The following is a 20,598-nucleotide window of genomic DNA, read 5'->3' as shown; positions in this document are numbered from 1 at the left end:
TGACTAACCTTGACAAAGGTCTAGCAAGACTGACAAAGAAAAGAGAAACACAAACTGCCAATTTCAAACATGACACGGGGAATGAATATCACTCCAGACCTAAAGAAAGCCTACAAACAACTCTGCAAACATACCCTGGGCAACTCGGGAGACAGGAACCTTGGAAAACAGACACTAATACAACCCACCCAATACAAAATATTTGAATTGCCTACAATTGCTAAGAAAACTAAATTTACAATGTAAAAGCTTCCATAAAAGAAATCTCCAGCTTGATACAATCATCGTATGGAATGTTATAAGAGCTGTAAGAGCCCCCAATAAAATGATTTTTTTAAAAAAAATCTCCAGACCCAATGGCTTCATTAGGGAATTCTACGGACATTTAAAGAGCACCACTAGCTCCCAGGAAACTCTTCCTGATTCACTTTATGACGCTAGTATTAACCTGGTACTAAAACCAAAGGCAGAACAAAAGAGAAGACTTTAGACCAAATTCTTGATAACTACAGCAATAAAAGTCCATAAGAAAATCTCTCTCCGTGATTCCTTTCTACCCAAAGTGATCAGGACAAGGGCAGAATTTCCCCTTGGCTTCTGAGACTCAAACTCCAGGACGAAAAAGTCCTATCAGGTATAGAAAGCCTCATCTTTCTCCTGACAAACCGCAGGCAGTTTCAGACTGCAGCACTAGCAGTTAGCAGCCCTGGAAGCAGAAGTCAGCAATAGGATAAGAACTACAGCATGCCCAGATAGAGCTCATGCCGGGAATGTAAGAATTGTTCAATATTTGGAAACCAAGTAATATAATCTACACTACTGACAGACTAAAGAATACCAAGTCACATAATCATAGAAATCAGGCAGAGAAAGCATTTGGCAAAATCAATTACCTGCTCATGATAAAAACTCTCAAAAAAAATAGAAAGAGGGGAATTTCCTGATTTTGACATTAACAAGAAATGAGTGACAACTATTTTCTAGAGTATGAATCTCTAATAAATGTGAAGACTGAATTACAATGAATGATTTATAATTAATGTGGAAAAATGAATCTCCTCCCAGCTCCCTACATTAAGATCAGGAGCAAAGTGAAAATGCTGTCACCAATCTTATCCAAGATAGCGGTGGTCGTCTTAGTCAGTGTAATCAATTGCGCAATAAGAAAAAATAAATTGCACATGGAATATAAAGAAGAAATAAAACTGTGCCTATTTTCAGGTGACATGATGTCTACCTAGAAAATCCTGAGGCATCTAAGGCAAAAGCAATAAAACCCTCCTCTAAAAAATGAGTTTAGCAACGTCATTGGAAACAAGATAAAAATGCTAAAACCATTAGTATTTCTACATACAAGCAATAAGGATGGAGACACAGAAATTAGAAATACAATAGTCTATAATTTATAAACACTCACAAGCAAACAGGTGTCATTCTAACAAAACACACTTATGGCCTGTATAAAAAAACTACACAACATTGATTGTGGGGGACCAGCCTCCCCACCACCAAATGGTACCAAGGGGTGGGTGTGTAATTGAGGGGTAAATTAAAGAGACATCAGCAAGATAAAGCATGCAGGGGCCTACCTCTCAGGTCAGGACTTCAGGGGCCAGGTCCAAGCAGAAAGCCCGAGTGACGTACTCTCACGAATTTATACAATTTGGGGCTCACAGGCCAAGCTAGGCACGTACGTCACAGGAAGGGGCTGTACAATAGGCGTATCCTCAACAGGAGGGTGACTAGCTAGGGGTGTACCCACCATAGGAAGGGGAGGCACTAGGGACACACACGTGACAGGAAGGCACATACATAACAAGATGGGCGGGCTCTTGAGTCAAGATGGCCACCTAACCTTGGTCATCCCTGAACTGGCTTGACCTTGGGTGTCTTTGAGCTCTTCTCCAGGAGAACAATTCAGGATCCTTATCAGAAGGGAGTGGGCCCTACTCAGGGTGGGACAGACAATAGGGTTTGATTGCCTCAGATGGTTGACAACATTCCACCAGATAACCTTCAAGCAGTTGACCTCCAAGTGGGTAGTATCATCAGTGACCATGTTTGCAAACAGCACTTTGTGTTTGGCATTATCATGGGGGGACATCGTGGGGAGTAACTTTTACGTAGGAGCATGTGAGCGGGACACATCTCCAACCCCCAATGTGAAGGTTCCCTCCACGGGAGGCTTGGAGTGCAGCGTATGAATTCATCCTTCACGTACCAACGTTGAGAGTTTGTCCTCTTACACTCTCTTCCCACAATTGACAAAAATCAAGGAAAATCTAGATAAATGGAGAGAGAAATACCATGTTCATGGATTGGAACACTAAAAATATAGGAATAGTGATTACTTCAAATTGATATATAGGCTTCATGTACTTCCTTTCAAAAATTTAACAAAGTTTTTCATAGGTATATTTAATATTATTTTAAAATGTACATAGGAAGTCCAAGGAACTAGAATAGCTAAACAATTTTTTTTGAAAAAGATCAAGTGGGACGAATCAGCCCACCTGGTTTCAATACTCATTATATATTAGCTCCGGTAATCGAGGTTGCGTTATGTTAGTATATGATAGACATTGATCAATGGACCAGAATGGAGAATCCATCATTAGGCCCACACAAATAAGCATAACTGATATTTGAGAAAGATGCAAAAACAAGCCAATGGAGAAAAAATGGCCCTCTCAACCAACGGTGCTGGACTGAAAGGCCTGAACAGAAGCATGAGCAGTGCGTCAGTCTCACATCTCATAGGAAGAGTGACTCAGACTCGGCCGCAGACTTGAATGTAAGACAAAATGATAAAATGTCTAGGAACGAGCCTGGCAGAAAATCTTCAGGATCTAAGGCTATACGATGCATTCTTAGACTTAATCTCAAAAGCACTATCTGTAAAAGGAAATATGGAACTATCAATTAGAGTTCGTCAAAATGGATTTTTTGTCTTTCTGTGTGAAAAATCCTGTGAAATTACGAAATCTGGGCTTTGGACTGAGAGACAATGCTGACAGTGACTTATCGGACAAAGGACTTGTATCCAGGTGATATAAAGCACGCTCAAAACCCCACAGAGAGAAAACTCTCAATTAGAACATGGCAAAACCCAGGAAGAGACATCTTAGTAAAGGAAATAGACAGATGGCAAATCAGCTCCCAGACGGATGCTGGAATCATCAGACACGAAAGGGACACCCCAAAAAGCAGCCCTGCTGCTGTGGAGCAGGTTCCATTTCATAGTGGTCCCAGGGGACCGCTTACAGGACGGCTCCAGGGATTTCTAGGCTGTAATCTATAGGGTTCTGTAACCTTTTCCTTTCCTCTTTACAGCACAGCGATAGACCTCTCTTCTGTGCCTTCCCAGGGTGTATTCAAACTACTGACATTCAGCTTAGTAGTTGAACTCCAATGGCGTGAGCCATCCAGAGACTTTGTTGTTTTTTAAGTGTTTTTAAGTCGAGTTGGGTCGTAGCAATCTTATCCGTGGACAACAACGTTGCTGGAAACCAATTCAACAGCGCGTACCAGGCGAGGCTTTCCATTCCCCAAAAACCTTCGAAAACCCAGGTGCAGTTCTACGCTGTCCTGTGGGGTGCTGTGAACTGGAATCAACTCCAAGGCAAGGCAGTGGGTTTGGTTTGGGTTTTATGTCCCCAGTACAAAACTCTGCCTGGCCCTGTGCCACCTCACAATCAGGCCTCTGTTGGAGCGCATTGTGGCAGCCACTGTGCCAGTCCATCTTGTTGAGGGCCTTAGAGGTATGCAAATTAAACCCTGACGAGATAACATGATGTCTCTATCAGAATGACTAAAATAAGACAGTGACACCGTCAGCGGCTGGTCAAGATGTTGAGAAACTGGGTGACTCGTGTACTTTTGTTGGTGGCGGTAGTGGGGGCGGGGGTGGAGGACGTGAAATGACGCAGCCACGCTAGAAAAGGGTTTGGATGTTTCTTTAAAAACTAAGCATGCAGCCATCACATAACCCAGCACTTCCATTCTTGGGCATTTATCCCAGCTGAGTGGCAACCTGTGTTTACATGAAAAGCCTGTGTTTACATGACTGCTAAATGTTGATAGCAGTCACACACTGGAAACAACCTAGAGGTCCTTCAGGAGGTGGAGGATAAGCAAACTGTGGCACAGCCACACGGTGGGACACTAAAGCAAAACCACAGAACTAACAGCAAATTGACGCCAACTCCTGGCCACCCCCTATGCTCCCTGTAGAACTGTGTTCCACAGGATTGTCAGTGGCACCGTTTGGGGAAGGTGATGGCCAGGCCTTTCTTCTGAGATATCTCTAAGTGGATTCAAACCCACAACCTTCCACTTAGCATGGGCACATTAACTGCTTGCATCCCTCAGGAATAAGTCAAGCCAAACTCACTGCTATGGAGTCAACGCCATTGACTCAAAGCAACTCTATAGGCGAAGACAGAACTGCCCTTGTGGGTTTCTGAGAGGGAAGCTCTTTATAGGAGTAGACAGCCTTATCTTGCTCATCAGGAGCACTTGGTGGTCTCTAACTGCTGACCTGGAGGTGAGCAGCCCAATAGCCCAATGCATAACCACTACACTCCCTTGGGATTCTCTCTCTCTCTCTCTCTCTCTCTCTCTCTCTCTCTCTCTCTCTCTCTCTCTCTCTTGTTTGCTTTGTGGCTTAACAGGTGATCTATTTATAGGAATGTTCATATGCACTAAAGAAGAATGCATATTGTATTACTATTCAATTTGCTGTAGGTCATGTCCATGAGATCACATTGGCTGATTGTGCTGTTTAATTTGCCTTCAGTGGGATTTGTTCTAGTTGTTTTAGCTTTCATTGAAAATGCTGCATTAGACCTTGAAGTCCTCTTGCCATTAGTTGGCCTGGAGCAGATTCCGATTCACAGCATCCCCCTGAGCTTCCAATGGAGCTACCACCAGATGGCTGTCAAGGCTGTGACCTTTCAGAAGCAGACCTGGGCCTCTTCTGGGGTGGGGGATGGGTTTCGCAGTGGCTAGCCACAGGTACTTCACTCTGTTCCACCACCAGCTCCTATCACTACTCAGTGATGCAAATGAGCAACCCTGTGTAGGCTGGCTGGGTTTCCAGACAAGCATGCTGAGTGAAAAAAAAACAAACAATCTCAAAAGGTTATATATGACATAACTCCGTTTATATTATATTCTGGGAATGATCTAATATAGAATGGAGAACGGACTAGTGGTTGGCAGAGGTGACAGGTTGGGGTGGGAGCGAGCGTGGCCATAAACGGGTAATGGGGTGGGGGTCAGGGACCCCGGACCTACATACTGCCAATGCCAGTATCCTGGTTGTGCTGTTGGGCTGGGTAAAGGACAGGGGGTCTCGTACACATGTATGTGAGCCTACCAGTCTCCCCAAACAAACAATTGAAGTTTTAAAAACCCAGCTCTCTCCCACCTGGCTAATGAACACAGACTTTCCTGGTAGATTAAAACCTGCCACAAGCACAGACTATGACTCATTAACTCATTAACCAGTAGAAAAAATCCTAGGCTGTCTAGCGCAGTGGTTCTCCACCTTCCTCAGGCCGCGTCCCTTTCACACAGTTCCTCATGTGTGGTAACCCCCAACCATAACATTATTTTTGTTGCTACTTCATCACTGTCATTTTGCTACTATTATGAATCAGGTGACCCCTGTAAAAGGGTCTTTCGACCCCCAGGTTGAGAACTGCTGACTTAGATGCTGCACTCTAGAATGATTTTAAATGTTCTCATCATTGCATGAAGGCGCCCTTGGTGGTCCCATGGGTTAGGCGCTGGGCTGCTAACTGCAAGTTCACAAGCTCAAATCCACAAGGCACTCCTTGGGAGAACGATGAGGCTGTCTGCTCCCATAATGATTTACAGTCTCAGACGCCCTTGACAGGGTCACTATGAGTCAGAGCTCACTCGATGGCTGTTGCGGTTGGGTATCATCGTGTCGGCTCCAACCCATAGCGACTGCGCAACCCATTTCCTTGTGTGCACAAGAGAAGGAAACACTGCCCGGTCCTGCCCCATCCTCCCATTGGTCCCCATGCGTGAGCCCATTGGTGCAGCCACTGTGTCATCCATGTTCTTGAGAGCTTCCTTCGCTTCACTGCCCCTCTGCTTTACCAAGCATGGTAGTCCTCTCCAGGGACTGGCCCCTCCCGGCAACACATCCAAAGTATCTGAGCAGGTCGCGCCATCCTTGCCTCCACAGAGCGCTCTGGCCTTTCTTCCTCCAAGACAGATCCGTTTGTCCTGTAAGCAGTCCATGGTCCTTTCAACGTTCTTGAAAACGGGTCTCCTTGTCATGCTACAGCCTGTCCTCCAGGCCTTGTCCTGCACCATAATTCAAATGCATCGATGCTTCTTCGGTCTTCTTTATTCAACTTCCAACGGTCACATGCCTGTCGGTGATTGAAAAACTCACATCTTGGGTCAGGTGTATATGAGTCTTCAAAGTAGCATCAAGGGCAGAGGTGTTGTTTACTTGTTGTTTGTTTGTCTGATTGCTTAATAGTTACATTAGAAAAGGGGGAAAGAAAGAGCTGAAAGGAATGTTTAAAATGTTTGTTTAATCCAAGTCAACATAATATCCTCTCAACATCCAATCAATATAAAACATGATCACTGTGAATGCTATTTTGTAGTCGTCTTCTTTTGTACTGTCTTTGGAATCATGAGTGAGGCCCTGAGGGGTGCCCTGTGAGCTGAGAGCTCAGACCAGGATGACCGAATGGTCCAGATTGGGGTCTAGCCACTGACTGTCACAGGACCTTGGACAGGATCCTTAATCTCTCTGTGCCTCAGTCTCCTGCTCTATGAAATGGGGACCGTCACTGTGCAGGCCTGGCAGGCAGTTCTGCAGGTGCTGTGAGAGGGGCTGCGATGGGAGGAGAACAGAGCCTGGAGCGGGCTGTATGTGGCCTGTCCAACTCGGATAGTGCTGCTCACCCAACAGGATGCTGAGGTTGAGGGCTGCAGCCTCTGGCCCGCGGGGAGCTCCTAAAGTAGGGCCAGCCAGACTACACCACTGCATGGGGGTCTCACATCGACCCAGATGGGGAAGGCAGGCAGGACCAGGCCCACCATACCTTGTATGTAGGTCCTCAGCCATTCCAGGCACCGGCTGGTGATATACGTGGTTTCCATGGAAACCCCCACAGGGTGTGGAAAGTCCAGAATTCTACAGGAGTCACTGGAATCAGGCCCCGGCCTCCTGTGGTGAGAGGACACAGTGCACCTGCAGAGACTCCAGGGCCTTTAGGAAAGGTGAAGCATAGACTTAGGTCTTGCTCTGCACTTTTTAATTCCCTTTCATTGCTGCCCGGAGGCTACCAAGTTGCTGGATAAATGCTTCACCAAATAAGGAGAAAACTCACGAGGCTGCATAGAGCAAAGGTTGATGGGAACTTTTTTCCAAGTCCTTCCTTCAGAGGGAAGCTCTTCCAGGTCTTTCTGGAGCCGTGTACTCTACTGCCCCAGCCCCCAAGTCTCCAGAAGGATCTGGCTAACAAGCCCTGACTATTCATGTCCCCTGACCATGCAAGTCCTCCTTTGTCCCTGTGGCCTGTGGTCCAGGTCCTCCTCACTGACTGAATGTCCTCTGCCAGACTGATGGGTCTCCCTGTCAGGTGGCATCCTACCCTTCAGGCCCTGCCCTGCAGCTGGCCACCGGTTGGCTCAGCCCCTCTGCCCACACAAGCTGGGCCTGGGGGTGGGGGGTGGTCCTTTTTCATCTGCTCCCCTCCAGGAAGCCTACCCACTTCTCCTGGGAAATTTCTCATCAGCCCAGCTCTGTCGCCCCATTCCCATCACCCAGGTCCACACAATGGCAGCGCCTGCATGAGGGCCAGCTGCTGTCCTTTGGACTGGTACACCAGAAGGGAGGAGGGTGAGGGCTGGGGTCTTCCAGATGAAGGTGTCAGAGGAGCAGAGAAAGGCACAGGTGGAGAGACAGGCAAGGTTCTGAATCCAGGCCACCAAGGTGGTGCCCGCTCAATGATTGCTCCAACCACTCAGGTTCCCAGACAGGTGGGAAGGCAATAATGACTCCACGAGGACAGAGGCAGCTCACCATTGGGCTGTCATGTACCCCCATGTCCCCGCCGTCTGCAGCACTAACAGTGCCCCCACCCCTCGCCAGTGCCCCTGCAGAAACCCCACACTTAGACGCACCCATCTGGTGCTCTGCATCTGAGCCTGGAGCCAGGCAGAGGGCACTGTCTTTCTGGCTCCTCCATCTGCACAGGACCCTCTGGGTGCAGAATGGTCCCTGGCTAGGGCCAAGTGAGGGGCAGGAAGAGGGTCTGCCCTCCCTTTGACCAAGATGGGGCCTGGGCCCCAGAACAGCAACCCCTGTGGGCAAGTCAGCCAGACCTGAAGCTTGGAAGGGTTGTTCACAATAGAAAGAATAGCCACAGTCAGGAAGAGGGACTTGGGGTGGGTGGAGATGGGCTCATTAACTTAGGGGAAGTGAATCTCCCCATGCCCCACCTCCAGCCACACCCCCATCCCACTGGGCCGACCTGGTTGGCTCCTGCGCGCTCAGCGGGGATGGTGGGGGTGGGGGCGCCAGCCTGGTATGGCAGGGACCCTGGCTCAGCCCTCTACTCCGGAGGTGCACACAGCCGGCTCCCCATCCCCGCCTGGACGGCTCTCGAGCAAGGGCAGCAGGAGGACAGGGTCTGTCCAGAAGTCAAGAAATTCACCACACCTGGGTGGCCGGGGACCCACTAGGTCGGAGCAAAGGACGGAAAGGAATTGGCGGGATCCCTTGGTGGCCCTGCCACGCGCTGAGTTCAGGTCTCTTCCAGCATCCTGTGACGCCTAGGAACCTGAGACCCGACTGCCTTCAGGTCCCCACACGCCACATCCGCCTGGACGCTGAGACTGGAGGGCCCAGGACGGACACATGGCCGGTGAGTCGCGGTCGGGAGGGGACACGGTGCTTCGCCGCCTTCTGAGACTGCATCGCACTGAGATCGCTGTGGCCGTGGACAGCGCCTTCCCGCTGCTGCACGCGCTGGCCGACCACGACGTGGTCCCCGAGGACAAGTTCCAGGTGGGCTCCCTGCCTTCAGCGTGCCCACAGCACCCCCCACACCCCGCTCCCCCGATCAGGGTCCTCATCCTCTAGGCCCATGCTGGGGGGACCAGGGGCCCAAGCACTCCTCTGGTCTTGCTTCAGGAGACGCTGAGTCTGAAGGACAGAGAGGGCTGTCCTCAGGCCTTCCACGCCCTCCTCTCCTGGCTCCTGACCCAGGACACGGCAGCCATCCTGGATTTCTGGAGAGTTCTCTTCAAGGACTACAACCTGGAGAGATACACCCGACTGCAGCCCATCCGAGACAGCTTCCCCAGAGGTGGGGCCAGGCCGGTGGGGTCTGGGTTGGCCTTTGAGTCCTGGCCAGCTCAACCTCCTGGGGGTTGGGGGAACCCTGGTGTCCTGTTAGACTGTGAGCTGGAAGATAGGGGTGGAATAGGAGTCTGGGATTCTTTTTAAAATTTAAAAAATCATTTTATTGGGGGCTCTTACAGCTCTTACCACAACCAATCCATTTATCCATTGTGCTCAGCACATGTGTACCTCTGTTGCCATCATCATTTCCAAAACATTTTCTTTCTACTTGAGTCCCATCCTTTTTAAAAATTTTTAATCTTTTTTAAAAAGAGGGTTTGGATTCTAAGATGCCTTGTTGGAGAGACCCAGCCCTTGAGCTAACTCCTGAGGGTTGGCCCCTGCTCTTGCCCCCACCTGCAGATGTGGACCTCAGCCAGCCCCGAAAGGGGAGGAAGCCCCCCACGGCGCCGCCCAAGGCCTCCATACTTCCACCCAAACCCCCTGCCAAGAGAAAGGTCCAGGAGGAGCCCCGGGCTACCCCGACAGCCACCCTTTCCCCGAGGGGCAGTTCCAGTCCAGGTACCTGAACATCTCCCCTGGGAGCTTGACACCCTCAGTGCTGCTGGCTTCCCTTCACCAGACTGGGCTGGAGCTGCAGAGGGCCTGCCTCCTTCTGCCTGTTTCCCCTCTGTGTAATTGGTTGGGCTCACTGGGCGAGCCTCAGGCTCCTTCCTGCGCCCCCCCCACATTCCCTTAACACCCTCACATCTCCAGCCCACTGCCTCCGCTCCCACCCCCTTCTAGCGTGGTCCCCCTTCTGGGCTGCCTCTAGCCCCCTCTTCAGGTTCCCAATCCAAGGTGAAGTCCTCCAAGAAGCAGGAGAACAGCATGGAACCGCCACATCCGTCCCTGAGCAGTGGTGAGTGAAGTCCCTGTGGAGCTGGGGCAGGGCTGTCCATTCCCTAAGGGATCTCCTGGGCACTGGATTGAGCTAATTGGGTGCCTGTGCCACACAGCCAGCCCAGTGCTTAGAGCCCCAATAGGAGCTTGTGGGTCACCATTACCCAGCTGGCCCACATCTCAGCACCTGGTTCTGACACTCTCTGCCCAATATCTCAAAGCTGGCCTCTCTCCTGGCTCCTCAGCCCACAGTCCACAGTCTTTCAGCAATTCACTCTCTCACCCTCTGCTTCCAGAACCTTCTTCTCCTTCTCCCCTCCTGTCATCCCTCCGGGTCCTGCAGTTGCCTGCCAGGGTCTTTGGTCTTCCCAGCAGCCTTCACGGTGGGGGCTGCTTGTGCTCCTGGGTGACCAAGTAAGGTCCTCACTTCACTCCCAGCCTTGAGAGCCCAGCTGGGACTGAGTCTTCTGGGCCCACCCAGACATTGGGCTGGGACCTCCAGAGTGGGCCTGAGAATCAATATATCTTATACGACTTCCTGCCTCCCTCAACCCTGTTCTGGAAACTTTACGTATGGGGTGACTGCAAGGTGCCTGCCCCCCAGACTATTGCTGCACTTTACTGGTGCAGAGTCCCAGCCTCCCAGGGGCCCCCTGCCCCTCCTGGGCCCTGCACTCCACTCCACTCCCTGTTTACCCCTACTGCTGTGGACTCTGTCCCCACCCCCAAGGTAGAAATCTCTCAGTGTGTTCCCTGTCACGGTGTCCAGTCCCTGTGTGTGAGGCCCTGCTCCCTCCTGCCCCGTGTGCCATGTCTTGGGTGCTCTGGATCGTCCCTGTGATCAACAGACCCCTACTCCACGGCCCCTTCCTTCTGCAGGAATCCAGACCATGTCTGCGTCCGTGCAGCGCGCCGTAACGATGTCCTCGGGGGAGGTCCCTGGAGCCCGTGGGGCTGTGGAGGGCATCCTCATCCAGCAGGTGTTTGAGTCCGGTACACCCAGGGTGCTGGGGGTGTGGGAGGGGAGAGGGCTGCCAGGGAGACATGCCCGCTTTGTGGCACTGCTTGCTGTGGAGCAGAGGAGCAGGCCAAGGGGACCTTCTTGGAGGCTGGTAGTGTAGGAAAGGAGCATTCGGGTTGGGAGGGAGGGGATGTGGGACCAATGTGCCTGGATTGCCTGCACCCATGCAGCAGTCCCTCCACGACCCCTGAAGTCTGCGCATAGGCCTCTGACCCTGTGTCACCCTCCACCCCACCCTTTCTCTCCCTTCACCTGCACTTCTTTCCTCACGCCTCCCCACATCACCTCCTCTTGGGTTCCCACATGAGGGGGGGGGGGGTCTGGTCCTCTCTTACCTGCCTGGCTCCTCCCCTAAGCCTCAGGAGGAGGACGACCTGCTTTCAGGGCAGGCCAGCAGCTGTCCACCAGCGTCTTCCAGGGTCACCTGCTCAGGATACTGTCGTGCCTACTGGGGTCATGGCCACTGTGAGGCCCAGTCATTCCCTTGCAGCCCCTGCCTCCAGCTTTCTGTGTAGGTCACAGACCAGAACCCTGAGGGCAGAGGGCCTAGTGGCCACCAAGGAATGTCCCTAGGGTGCCCCACCAGGGACCTCTCCTGTGCCAGGCACCTGGCTGTGGACTCAGCTGGGCCAAGAGCCAGGTGCGGGAGGAGGACAAGCAAGGTGGCAGATGTCTGTAGCAAACCCACCTGTTCTTGTCCGGGGTCAGGGCAAGGGAGGGCCAGACCCTGTCACCTCTCCCTGCCCAGGTGGCTCCAAGAAGTGCATCCAGGTGGGGGGAGAGTTTTACACTCCTAGCAAGTTCCAAGACCCTGGCGGCAGTGGCAGCAAGAACAAAGCCCGCAGTGGTGGAAGCTCGAAGCCTCTGGTCCGAGCCAAAGGAGCCCAGGCCATTGCAGTAAGCATGGCCTGTCCCTACTGGTCCCCACGAAGGCCTGCCGCTGGGAAGCCCACTCTCACAGCCGCTAGGGGCTGCCTGAAGGTGCTGCTGAGGGGTCACGTGGCCTCCTGCCCAAGCGGCTGCCCCTGCAGGTGATTCTCTTCTTCCCCCTGCAGAGTGGAGGTGACCCGCGGCTGGGGCAGCAAGGCAGAGTCCCCGCCCCTGTTGCCCTCCCGAGTGAGCCCCAGCTCCACCAGGTAACACCCCAGACCATGAGGGGGAGTCCCTATGACCCCCACCATTCCCTCAGGCGGGCTCTTCTGCAGGACATGTCCCCGTCCTGGGCACTTGGGGCCTGGAGCACTTGGGTCACAAGCAGGGCTTTGTCTTTCTCAGGCAGTGTTTATTATTCTTTTTCTGAGCACACACTCTTGTTGTGAAAACTAAGAGAAAGTGAAGTCCTTCGGCCTTGAGAGCCCTGGACAGCTCAGTGACGTGGGCCCAGGGGTCAGGAGTCCGAGGATCTGTTGAGGCATTGAGCGTGTCCTTGGGCTCTCGGCTCCCCAGTGTCACAGCGGTTACCTGTCGGCCTGATCACAGCAAGGTCAGCCGTTTAGAATCACTCCTCGGGGGAAAGAAAGACGGGCTTTCTACTCTGGTAAAGGGTTACCATCTTGGAAACTCCCATGGGCTAGTTCTAGCCTGTCAGATAAGCTCGCTGCGAGTCTAAATTGATTCAAGAGCAGTGAGTTTGGTTTTGGGGTCCTGGCACTGTTCCAGGAAGAAGTGGGACCTTCCCAACACCCCCGGAGAGCAGGACCCAGGCTGCCACAGGGCTCTCAGCTGGTGGACATGGTACAGGGAAAAGCCTGTCGTGGTAGGGGTGGGGCTGGGGCTGCTTCTGGAAGGCACCCTGAGGGGGACAGAAGGCACCAGGCCTGCCAGGAAGTTGAGAGTCCCAGGCTGAGGAACTGTGGGGGGCCAGGGCTGACACACTCAGCGGGCCAGTCTGCCTATTGCCTTTGTGAGGAAGGGTCCAGAAAAGAAATCACCCACCAAAGCCAGGCTTTCTGAAGGCAGTTTCCCATAGGGGATGGACCCTGGGGGAGCGGGGTGTGTGTGTGTGTGTGTGTGTGTGTGTTGGCGGATGGGGGGAATCTCTCACCTTAGAGAGGGCAGGCTGTAAGGGAACCCGGGGACAGGGGCTGGGGGTGGAATTTCAGGTGGCCCGAAGAGTGGGGATCAGGGTGGAGCTCTGGGTGCCTCGGAGAGTCCAGGGGTCCATGAGCTGTGATGGAGGGGCGGCTGGCCACCCCTGGAGTCTGGATGGTATCTGTGTCCTGTGTCAGAAGAACGAGGACGAGTGTGCTGTCTGCCGGGATGGCGGGGAGCTAATCTGCTGTGACGGCTGCCCCCGGGCCTTCCACCTGGCCTGCCTGTGTCCTCCGCTGCGGGAGATCCCCAGGTGAGCCTAGCACGCTGGTCACCTGCACCACTCACCAGGCCACCCCACCCTGCTTCTGAGTCGCTTGCACCGTCAGCCTACATGGGAAGCCCCCTAGAATCCCTCTAGTGCACAGGTGGGAACGGGACTTCCTGAGGTGGGGGTGGGGGTGGGGGACCAACCCTGGCTTAGGCCCCTGGGCAGTAGGCTGGGATCAGGGTTTTCCCACCAAATGTCCTCACCCAAAAGGAACCCTAGGCTGTGTGTTGAGTAACTCATAGGGAGGTCAGCAGTCCACACCTACTCACCTTGGGGGAAAGGTAAGGTTTTCTCCTCCCGTAAAAATGTACAGTCTCAGGAAGTCGCAGGGGTTCTACTCTGTCCGTAGGGTCGCTATGAGTTGGAATCGACTCGACAGCAGTGAGTTTTCCTTGGACTGTCCCCACCCACTCACACTGGCCAGTCAAAGTCCTGAGCCCAGACCCCTGTTTGTATGCCCACGGTCAGCTGGCCTCTTCCCAAGAAAAGTCCCACCCACAGTGAAGAGCATGGAGGTCCAGAGCTGTACCCTGCAAAGCTGATGATGCCTGTCCACCCATGCACAGAACTCCATCCACATCTGAGGGGCCCTGTACCCCCACATACCCAGCCCTGACCTCTACCACTTGCTCCCATAGGTCAGGGTGGACTTGGGGAAGAGCATCTGGTGGGAGTCCACAGACCCCAGCTCTCGCATTGCCCCCGCCCTAGCTTCCAGTTCCATCCCTCTGAGCCCCCACGGATCCATCTCTAAAAGGAGGGTCCGCTCTCAGCTCCTCTTTGATGCTTGTCTTTCTCCCATCCATTCTGAGCCCCGCTGGGCACTGACCCCTATGGAAACCTGGTCGGTCCTGATGATATAAATCTTCCCTGCTTACGGGCAAGGGTGTAGCTCCCGGCGATGAGCAGGGGTTGGGGGTCCTCAGGGAGACACTCACCCACCAGGGGGAAGGCCCCTCTTGCCTGGCTCTCCTGAAGGTGGCCCCTGTGGCCCTGTCATCCACATGCCTGGGCCTCAGTTCCCCCTCCGTCAACAGAGTTGCCTCCCTTATTGTGTGCTTCTCCCTTGTCCTCCCACACCTGTGACCGGCCACCACATGGGCAGCGGCACCTGGAGGTGCTCCGGCTGTCTGCAGGGGAAAGCCTTGCAGGGCACACCCGCAGCACACGCAGAGCAGCCTCGGCTTCAGGAGCCTACCGCGGATACCCCGGTACGCACAGGCCCCCTCCCAGGGGGGGCTGCCCTCTGGTCACTTTGCCTCCCTGGAGTCCTACTTCCTGGCCACTGCTGGTCCAGGTGGTCCCAGCTCTCTCAGCTCACACCCACTCAGCTTTTCTGGAGTTCAGTCCCAGGAGCGCTGACCATTGGGAAGCTGACCACACCACAGCCGGCTCCTCAGGGCTCCCAGTGGCGGGGTTGGAGGCTTGGCTTCATTGGACCACGATTAATTTCCTGAAAACCTACTTTTGAGATTTCTGTTGAAGTCCAGAGACCTAAGGGGTAGTTTCCATGTCCTGGGATCAACTGAGAATGGAGCCCCAGGGGGGAGGGGGGAGTCATGGGGATAGCCCTATTCTGGAAGCAGTGAGAGAAAGGACTTTGCTGAAGGCCACAGAGCCAAGAGGGGAACCCAGGGCCCTCCGGGTAGTCTGGCTGCCACACCAATTCCCTGGGCACTCTGGGGACCCCGCTGTCACTGGCTGCCTGGGTGGTGTTGGGCATGCCCCTGCCGGCCCCTCTGCTTCCAGGTTCTCCTGGGACTGAGGCTCACGGGGGAGGAGATGAGGGGCCTGCCCAAGGGGCCACCAGGTGGAATAGATACTGCTCTCACCTTGAAGCACCTGCTACCCCCGCCCTCCGCACCTCCCTTGCCTGTACTGGACCCCTCTGCCCTGCGCCCCTTGCTGTGTGCGAACGCTGAAGGACAGCAGGTGAGAGCCCGTGCAGGGCCCTGGGGGTCTGCCAGGGTGGGAGGGGGCAGTGGTTTGGGCATCGACAATGGAAAGCAGAAGAGAAAGAGACGAGGGCTAGAGGACCGGCGAGGTGTATGTGGAGAAGCTGGGAGTATCGGGGGGACAAATTCCATGGGAGGGGGGTGCTATGAGGAAGCAGTTAGTCTAGCCTCGGAGCAGCCTGGAAAAGAGGGGGTGCCCTTGGTGTCCAGAGAAAGCACTTAGGAGGGAAGGGTGGGAGGGGAGGCCACTCGAGGGCTGTCTTGGAGAAGGTAGCACATTCTACTTTGGCCCTGCAAACCCAGCCCTAGCTTGGGCCTGAGCTAGCCATCTCACCCCCCACTCCCTCTGCATCCCAGGTGGGACACAAGGGAGGGTGGCCCAGCATGCTGGGAGCACCCTTCCCTCAAGTTTCTGCACTGCCCTGACTCATTCTTTGCCCCTTGCTGCTGCTTCCTTGGGGGTGGCCCTATTCTGGGGACCCCTGGCCAAGGCCTGAAGAGGAGGGGTGGGGTGGGGACAGTGCAGTTTGGGTACCTGACACCAAAGGGCTGCACCCTGTCAGGTGCTGGGCACTCCCTGGACAGTCACAGTCACCAAGGGTCCCACTGCCCATATCTAACTTTCCGGGACTGGGTTCTCCACGCTGAGACCTGTGGTCCAGCCCGCGTGCGGAAGCTGCCTGGGGAGGAGCGGGCTCTGGACTGCGCCGCTCGCTGTTTCCAGGGCGCAGCGGCTGGCGCGCGGTGCAGCGTGTGCGGGGACGGCAGGGACGCCCTCAGATGCGCGCACTGCGCTGCCGCCTTTCACCTGCGCTGCCACTTCCCCTCGGGTGCGGCCCGGCCCGGGTGAGTGCAGGGGCGCGTGGGCTCGGGGCTGGAGGGACTGGGGAGCCTCTACAGGGCAATGAAGAGGGGAGGCAGGCAACGGCCCGGCGACCCCCACCCCTACCGCACCCCTAGGGCAGGTATATCAACACCCCTAATATCTACCCTATTGGCCAGCTCCGAGTTGCGGGAGGAGGTGGTGGTACTGTAGAGGCCCTGTGGTGGCTTGGTGGGGGGCAGGGGGAGGCGGGGCAAACGCAGCCCTCCCCCTTCCGTTGCAGGCCGGTCCTGCGCTGCAAATCCTGCTTTGGAGACCTGGCTCCTGTCCCAGGGGAGGGAGCGCCAGCGCCGAGCCCCGCCCGGCCAGCAGCACCGCCAGTACCAGCATCAGCACCAGCGCCTGGAACAGCCAAGGTCCGTGTGTGGGGTGGGGTTTGGGATGGGAGTTGAGCGGGGAGAGTGTTCACGTTCTGCAGGAGGGTGACGCCAGGGGCCAGTCCCATGGTCTGTAGACTATCCTCTCACTGCACCGCTCTGCTCCCAGGAAGACGTGCAGGCTCAGAAACCCACAGGGCAGATGTACTCTGCTTGCAGGTTCGCTCTGAGCCCATGCCCACTTGGCCTGGCGGCAGCTAGCTTGCTCATTCATTTGTTCTTTCTTTCGTGTGTGTTCATGGTTTTCAACATGGGGTCCTTTGGGTACCTTTTCTTTATCTCATGCTGCTGTGACAGAACACCGCATGTGGATGGCTTTAGCAAACAGACGTTTATTCTTTAGCAAACAGAAGTTTATTCTTTCCCAGTTCAGGAGTACAAATCCAAATTCAGGGCTCTTGCCCTAGGGGAAAACTTGCTTGCTCTGTGTTGTCAGCTTTCAATCTCTGGACCTGGAGCTCCTGGGGACCTGCACTTGTCTTGGCATCTCTCTTTCCCTGAGTCTAGGACAGTGGTCCTCAACCTGTGGGTCATGACCCCCTTAGGGGTCGAAAGACCCTTTCACAGGGATCACCTGATTCATAACAGTAGCAAAATTCCAGTGGTGAAGTAGCAACGAAAATAATTTTATGGTTGTGGGGGTCACCACAACATTAGGAACTGTCTTAAAAGGTCATGGCATTAGGAAGGTTGAGAACCATTGGTCTAGGAGGTTCTCAACACAGGGATCACAGGTTTAAAGGCCGGGATCTGATCTTGGCTTGTTTCTCCTGGTGGTAGTAAGGTCTCTCTCCTCTGCTTGCTTCTCTTTCAAGAGAAGTAAAAGTGTGACTTGGATTGGGGTGTGACTTGATTGGCACCCTCTTATAAGACTGGGACTCAAGACATACCCTACTTTCATCCTGCTGCGTTAACATAGGGTGGTTAGGATTGACAACACACCATAAAACAGAGGAGAATTACATCAGATCACATTGGGAATCATGACCTAGCCCAGTTGACACATAGTTTAGGATAACTTCATTTAAGCCACAACAGTAACAAATCTATTTTAAGAGGAAACTTACCATGATGCCCACTCGCTGGGCATTTCTGGCATGGTTATGAGTCTCTTTCACAAGCAGTGTGGGCCCAAGGCTCTCCAAAGTCTCCACCTGGAGCCCCTGAAGAGCTGGGAGCCTGCTCGCTGAGTGGGGTTCAGGAAGGAGGTGCCACACCCGGAAGAGTGAGCAGTCACTGCCCCTGTCTCCTTCTGAGCTCGCTTACTCCCCTCCCCCCACTCTCTCATCCTTCCACTTGTATTTCTCACCTCCCCCAGGTTTCAGTTGAGATCTGTCCAGAGGCAAAAGGTTAGCTGAGGCCCTAGACCATAGCACTTTCTGCCTTGAAAATACCACTTACCATATTGGGGGTGAGATTCAGACAGTTTTCTCTGGTGTGTGCATGGGGAAGGGGAGGGAGGCATGTTCCAGCAATAGGCTGAGATCTGATCGGCAGCAGAGTGCCCTTGAGCTGAGTGCTACATCCTCACGTCTGGTGCTGCACCGCTGGGGCACTACAGGGGACAGGAAGTGTCCTCAAGTCCCCCAGATAAGAAGGAGCCTCTTGTCATCATCCGGTGACTTCAGAAACTCTCTGGGGCCCCAGGGGTGGTTCCTCCCTAAAGTCCATCCTCACACTCCTCTGGGTGGGCACTGGGGCAAGCATGAAGCAGGGCGTGTGTGGACCTTGATGGCCTACACCTGTCTTTGCCTTGAACCCATCTGTCTCAGTGCCTCTCTCATCTTCCTACCCATCTGTGTTTGAAGCTTCCAGATCCAACTGCTTCTGTCACTGACATTGGGGTTCTTTACTCTCAACAGTAAAGACCCGTCCTTTGTGTTATAGCGCAGAGTATAAAGCAGTTTTAAAATTCATAGTCCAAGCCCTTCTTTTGCCCCCACACCCATCTCCTAACCCCCCTCTTCCAGGGCCAGTCACATCCAGCCCTCATCCCGAGGGCTCGGCCCCAGCTGCAGCAGGCAGGTGTAGTGGGCATGATCCTACTGCCCAAGCCCTGTTTCCATACAGAGGTCAGTCTGGTGGTGGGAGTTGTGTTAACCTCTCCCCTCTCCTGGGTTCCAGGCAAGGGACGACTCTGCTGGCCAGGAGGCTGTTCTGCACAGAGATGATCTGGAGTCTCTCCTCAGTGAGGTACTGCAGCCCCCACCCACTCCCTCGAGCCAGCACCAAGGTTCAGGGATTGGGCCACAGGGTTGGGGCCTGGCAGGCGGCTGCCCCTGCTTCTTTGGGGGCGTCCACACCTTCGAGGTACAGGGACACATCACCATGCACAGGGCCCGTCGTCAGCTGCTACAGCTCCTCCTCTTCTGCCCAGATGCTCTGGGTCCCTGGGGGCTCAGCACTGGCACCAGGGGTGAACTGGGCTGGCTCAAGCCTGACTCCAAGGTCACGACTTTCATGAAGGTGACTGTGGCCCCAGAACCCCTGCTCTTCCCAAGATCTCTCTGCTTCTGAGTCACATTCCACCCTGGGGAGAAACGGGGGCTTTTTGGAGTCTTCCTTTGCAGAAGGTACAGGTCCAGCCATTCCCAGGACCTAGATGTCCACAATGGGTCTACTGCAGAGTCAGACACTACTAGTCACAGTATCAGATAATATCAGGGGGAGGCTGCCCCTCTGCTGCAGGTGGTCTGGGCAGATCAGGCCCATACCAGTATCTTCAGACAAGCACCCCAGGGGTCTTGGGAGTGGGGTGGGGGCGGAGTGACCAGAGAAGCTGGCCAAAGATGCTGTAGCCCTGTAGAGGGCGTGGGTCCTGACAGAGTATGGAGAAATAGAGGTGCAGGCCACTCCTATTCAGCTGTGACATGGGGCCTTACCACATGCCCCCAGTCCTAGGAGTGGCAGGCCTCTGTGGGAAATTTGGGAGTGAGCTCGCTGACCTCACTCCAGGGAGGACACCTCCAGGTGTTGGCTTGGCTTAAACTCTGAGAATGCAAGGCAGTACCCTGGATGTAGGGTCTTCCTCCTGCCAGATGGGCACTGCCTTTGTGCCGTGCTGCCCACACGCTTGCATGCCCATGAGGCCAGGCCTGTGGGCCGTGGGCAGCACACTGCATTCCAGGGTTTCTCCGGTGGTGTTGAGCCCCTCGTCCCCATCCTGTCCTGCAGCACTCCTTCGACGGCATCCTGCAGTGGGCCATCCAGAGCATGTCCCGCCCACTGGCCGAGGCACCCACCTTCCCGTCCTGAGTCCAGTGGCGCAGGGCACTGTGGGACAGCAAGGGAGACCACACCCTCTGAAAGCCACAGACTCCACACCCCCCTGAAAGCCACAGACTCCACACACCCCTGAAAGCCACAGACTCCACACCCCCCTGAAAGCCACAGACTCCCCGACCTCCACTGGGAGGTCGGGGAACAGTAAGCCCCCATCCACTGCGCTGAGATCTTGGCAATTCTGCTCCCAGCAGACCCTGCGAACACCCTCCCATCCTCTTCTCTCCCAGAGCAATGCCCTTTAAAGACAGAATAATTGAGAAAGGGCTAGAATTGTCACTACTCGGCTTGCCTGGTATGTGTGAGGCCCGGAGCCATCATGCCTGCCGGAATGAAGTCCCTGCTGTGGACTTGGGAGCCGGGGGCCATGCATAGACTGGGACATGTGCATCTCGACCATCAGTCATGCACTCTGACCCAGTCTTCTTGGAGTTTAGAAATCAATACCTACGATGACTTGACCAAAGTGTAC

At 54.3% G+C, this 20,598-nt stretch overlaps 1 protein-coding gene across 1 annotated transcript; it reads left to right on the top strand.

Moving 5' to 3' along the window:
* Positions 1-8,917: 8,917 nt before the first annotated feature.
* AIRE (autoimmune regulator) lies at positions 8,918-20,099 on the top strand. The gene is made up of 14 exons (XM_075542900.1): positions 8,918-9,067; positions 9,194-9,368; positions 9,767-9,925; positions 10,191-10,265; positions 11,126-11,239; positions 12,016-12,164; positions 12,323-12,403; positions 13,496-13,611; positions 14,735-14,840; positions 15,379-15,561; positions 16,309-16,430; positions 16,691-16,787; positions 18,969-19,037; positions 20,019-20,099. Exons 1-14 carry the CDS (start codon positions 8,918-8,920, stop codon positions 20,097-20,099), a joined length of 1,677 nt encoding a protein of 558 aa, XP_075399015.1.
* Positions 20,100-20,598: the final 499 nt, after the last annotated feature.

Source organism: Tenrec ecaudatus, chromosome 2 (genome assembly GCF_050624435.1).
Source record: "Tenrec ecaudatus isolate mTenEca1 chromosome 2, mTenEca1.hap1, whole genome shotgun sequence".
NCBI lineage: Eukaryota > Metazoa > Chordata > Mammalia > Afrosoricida > Tenrecidae > Tenrec > Tenrec ecaudatus.
The sequence above is the reverse complement of the archived record's forward strand: the minus strand, read 5'-3'. Positions and strand labels throughout refer to the sequence as shown.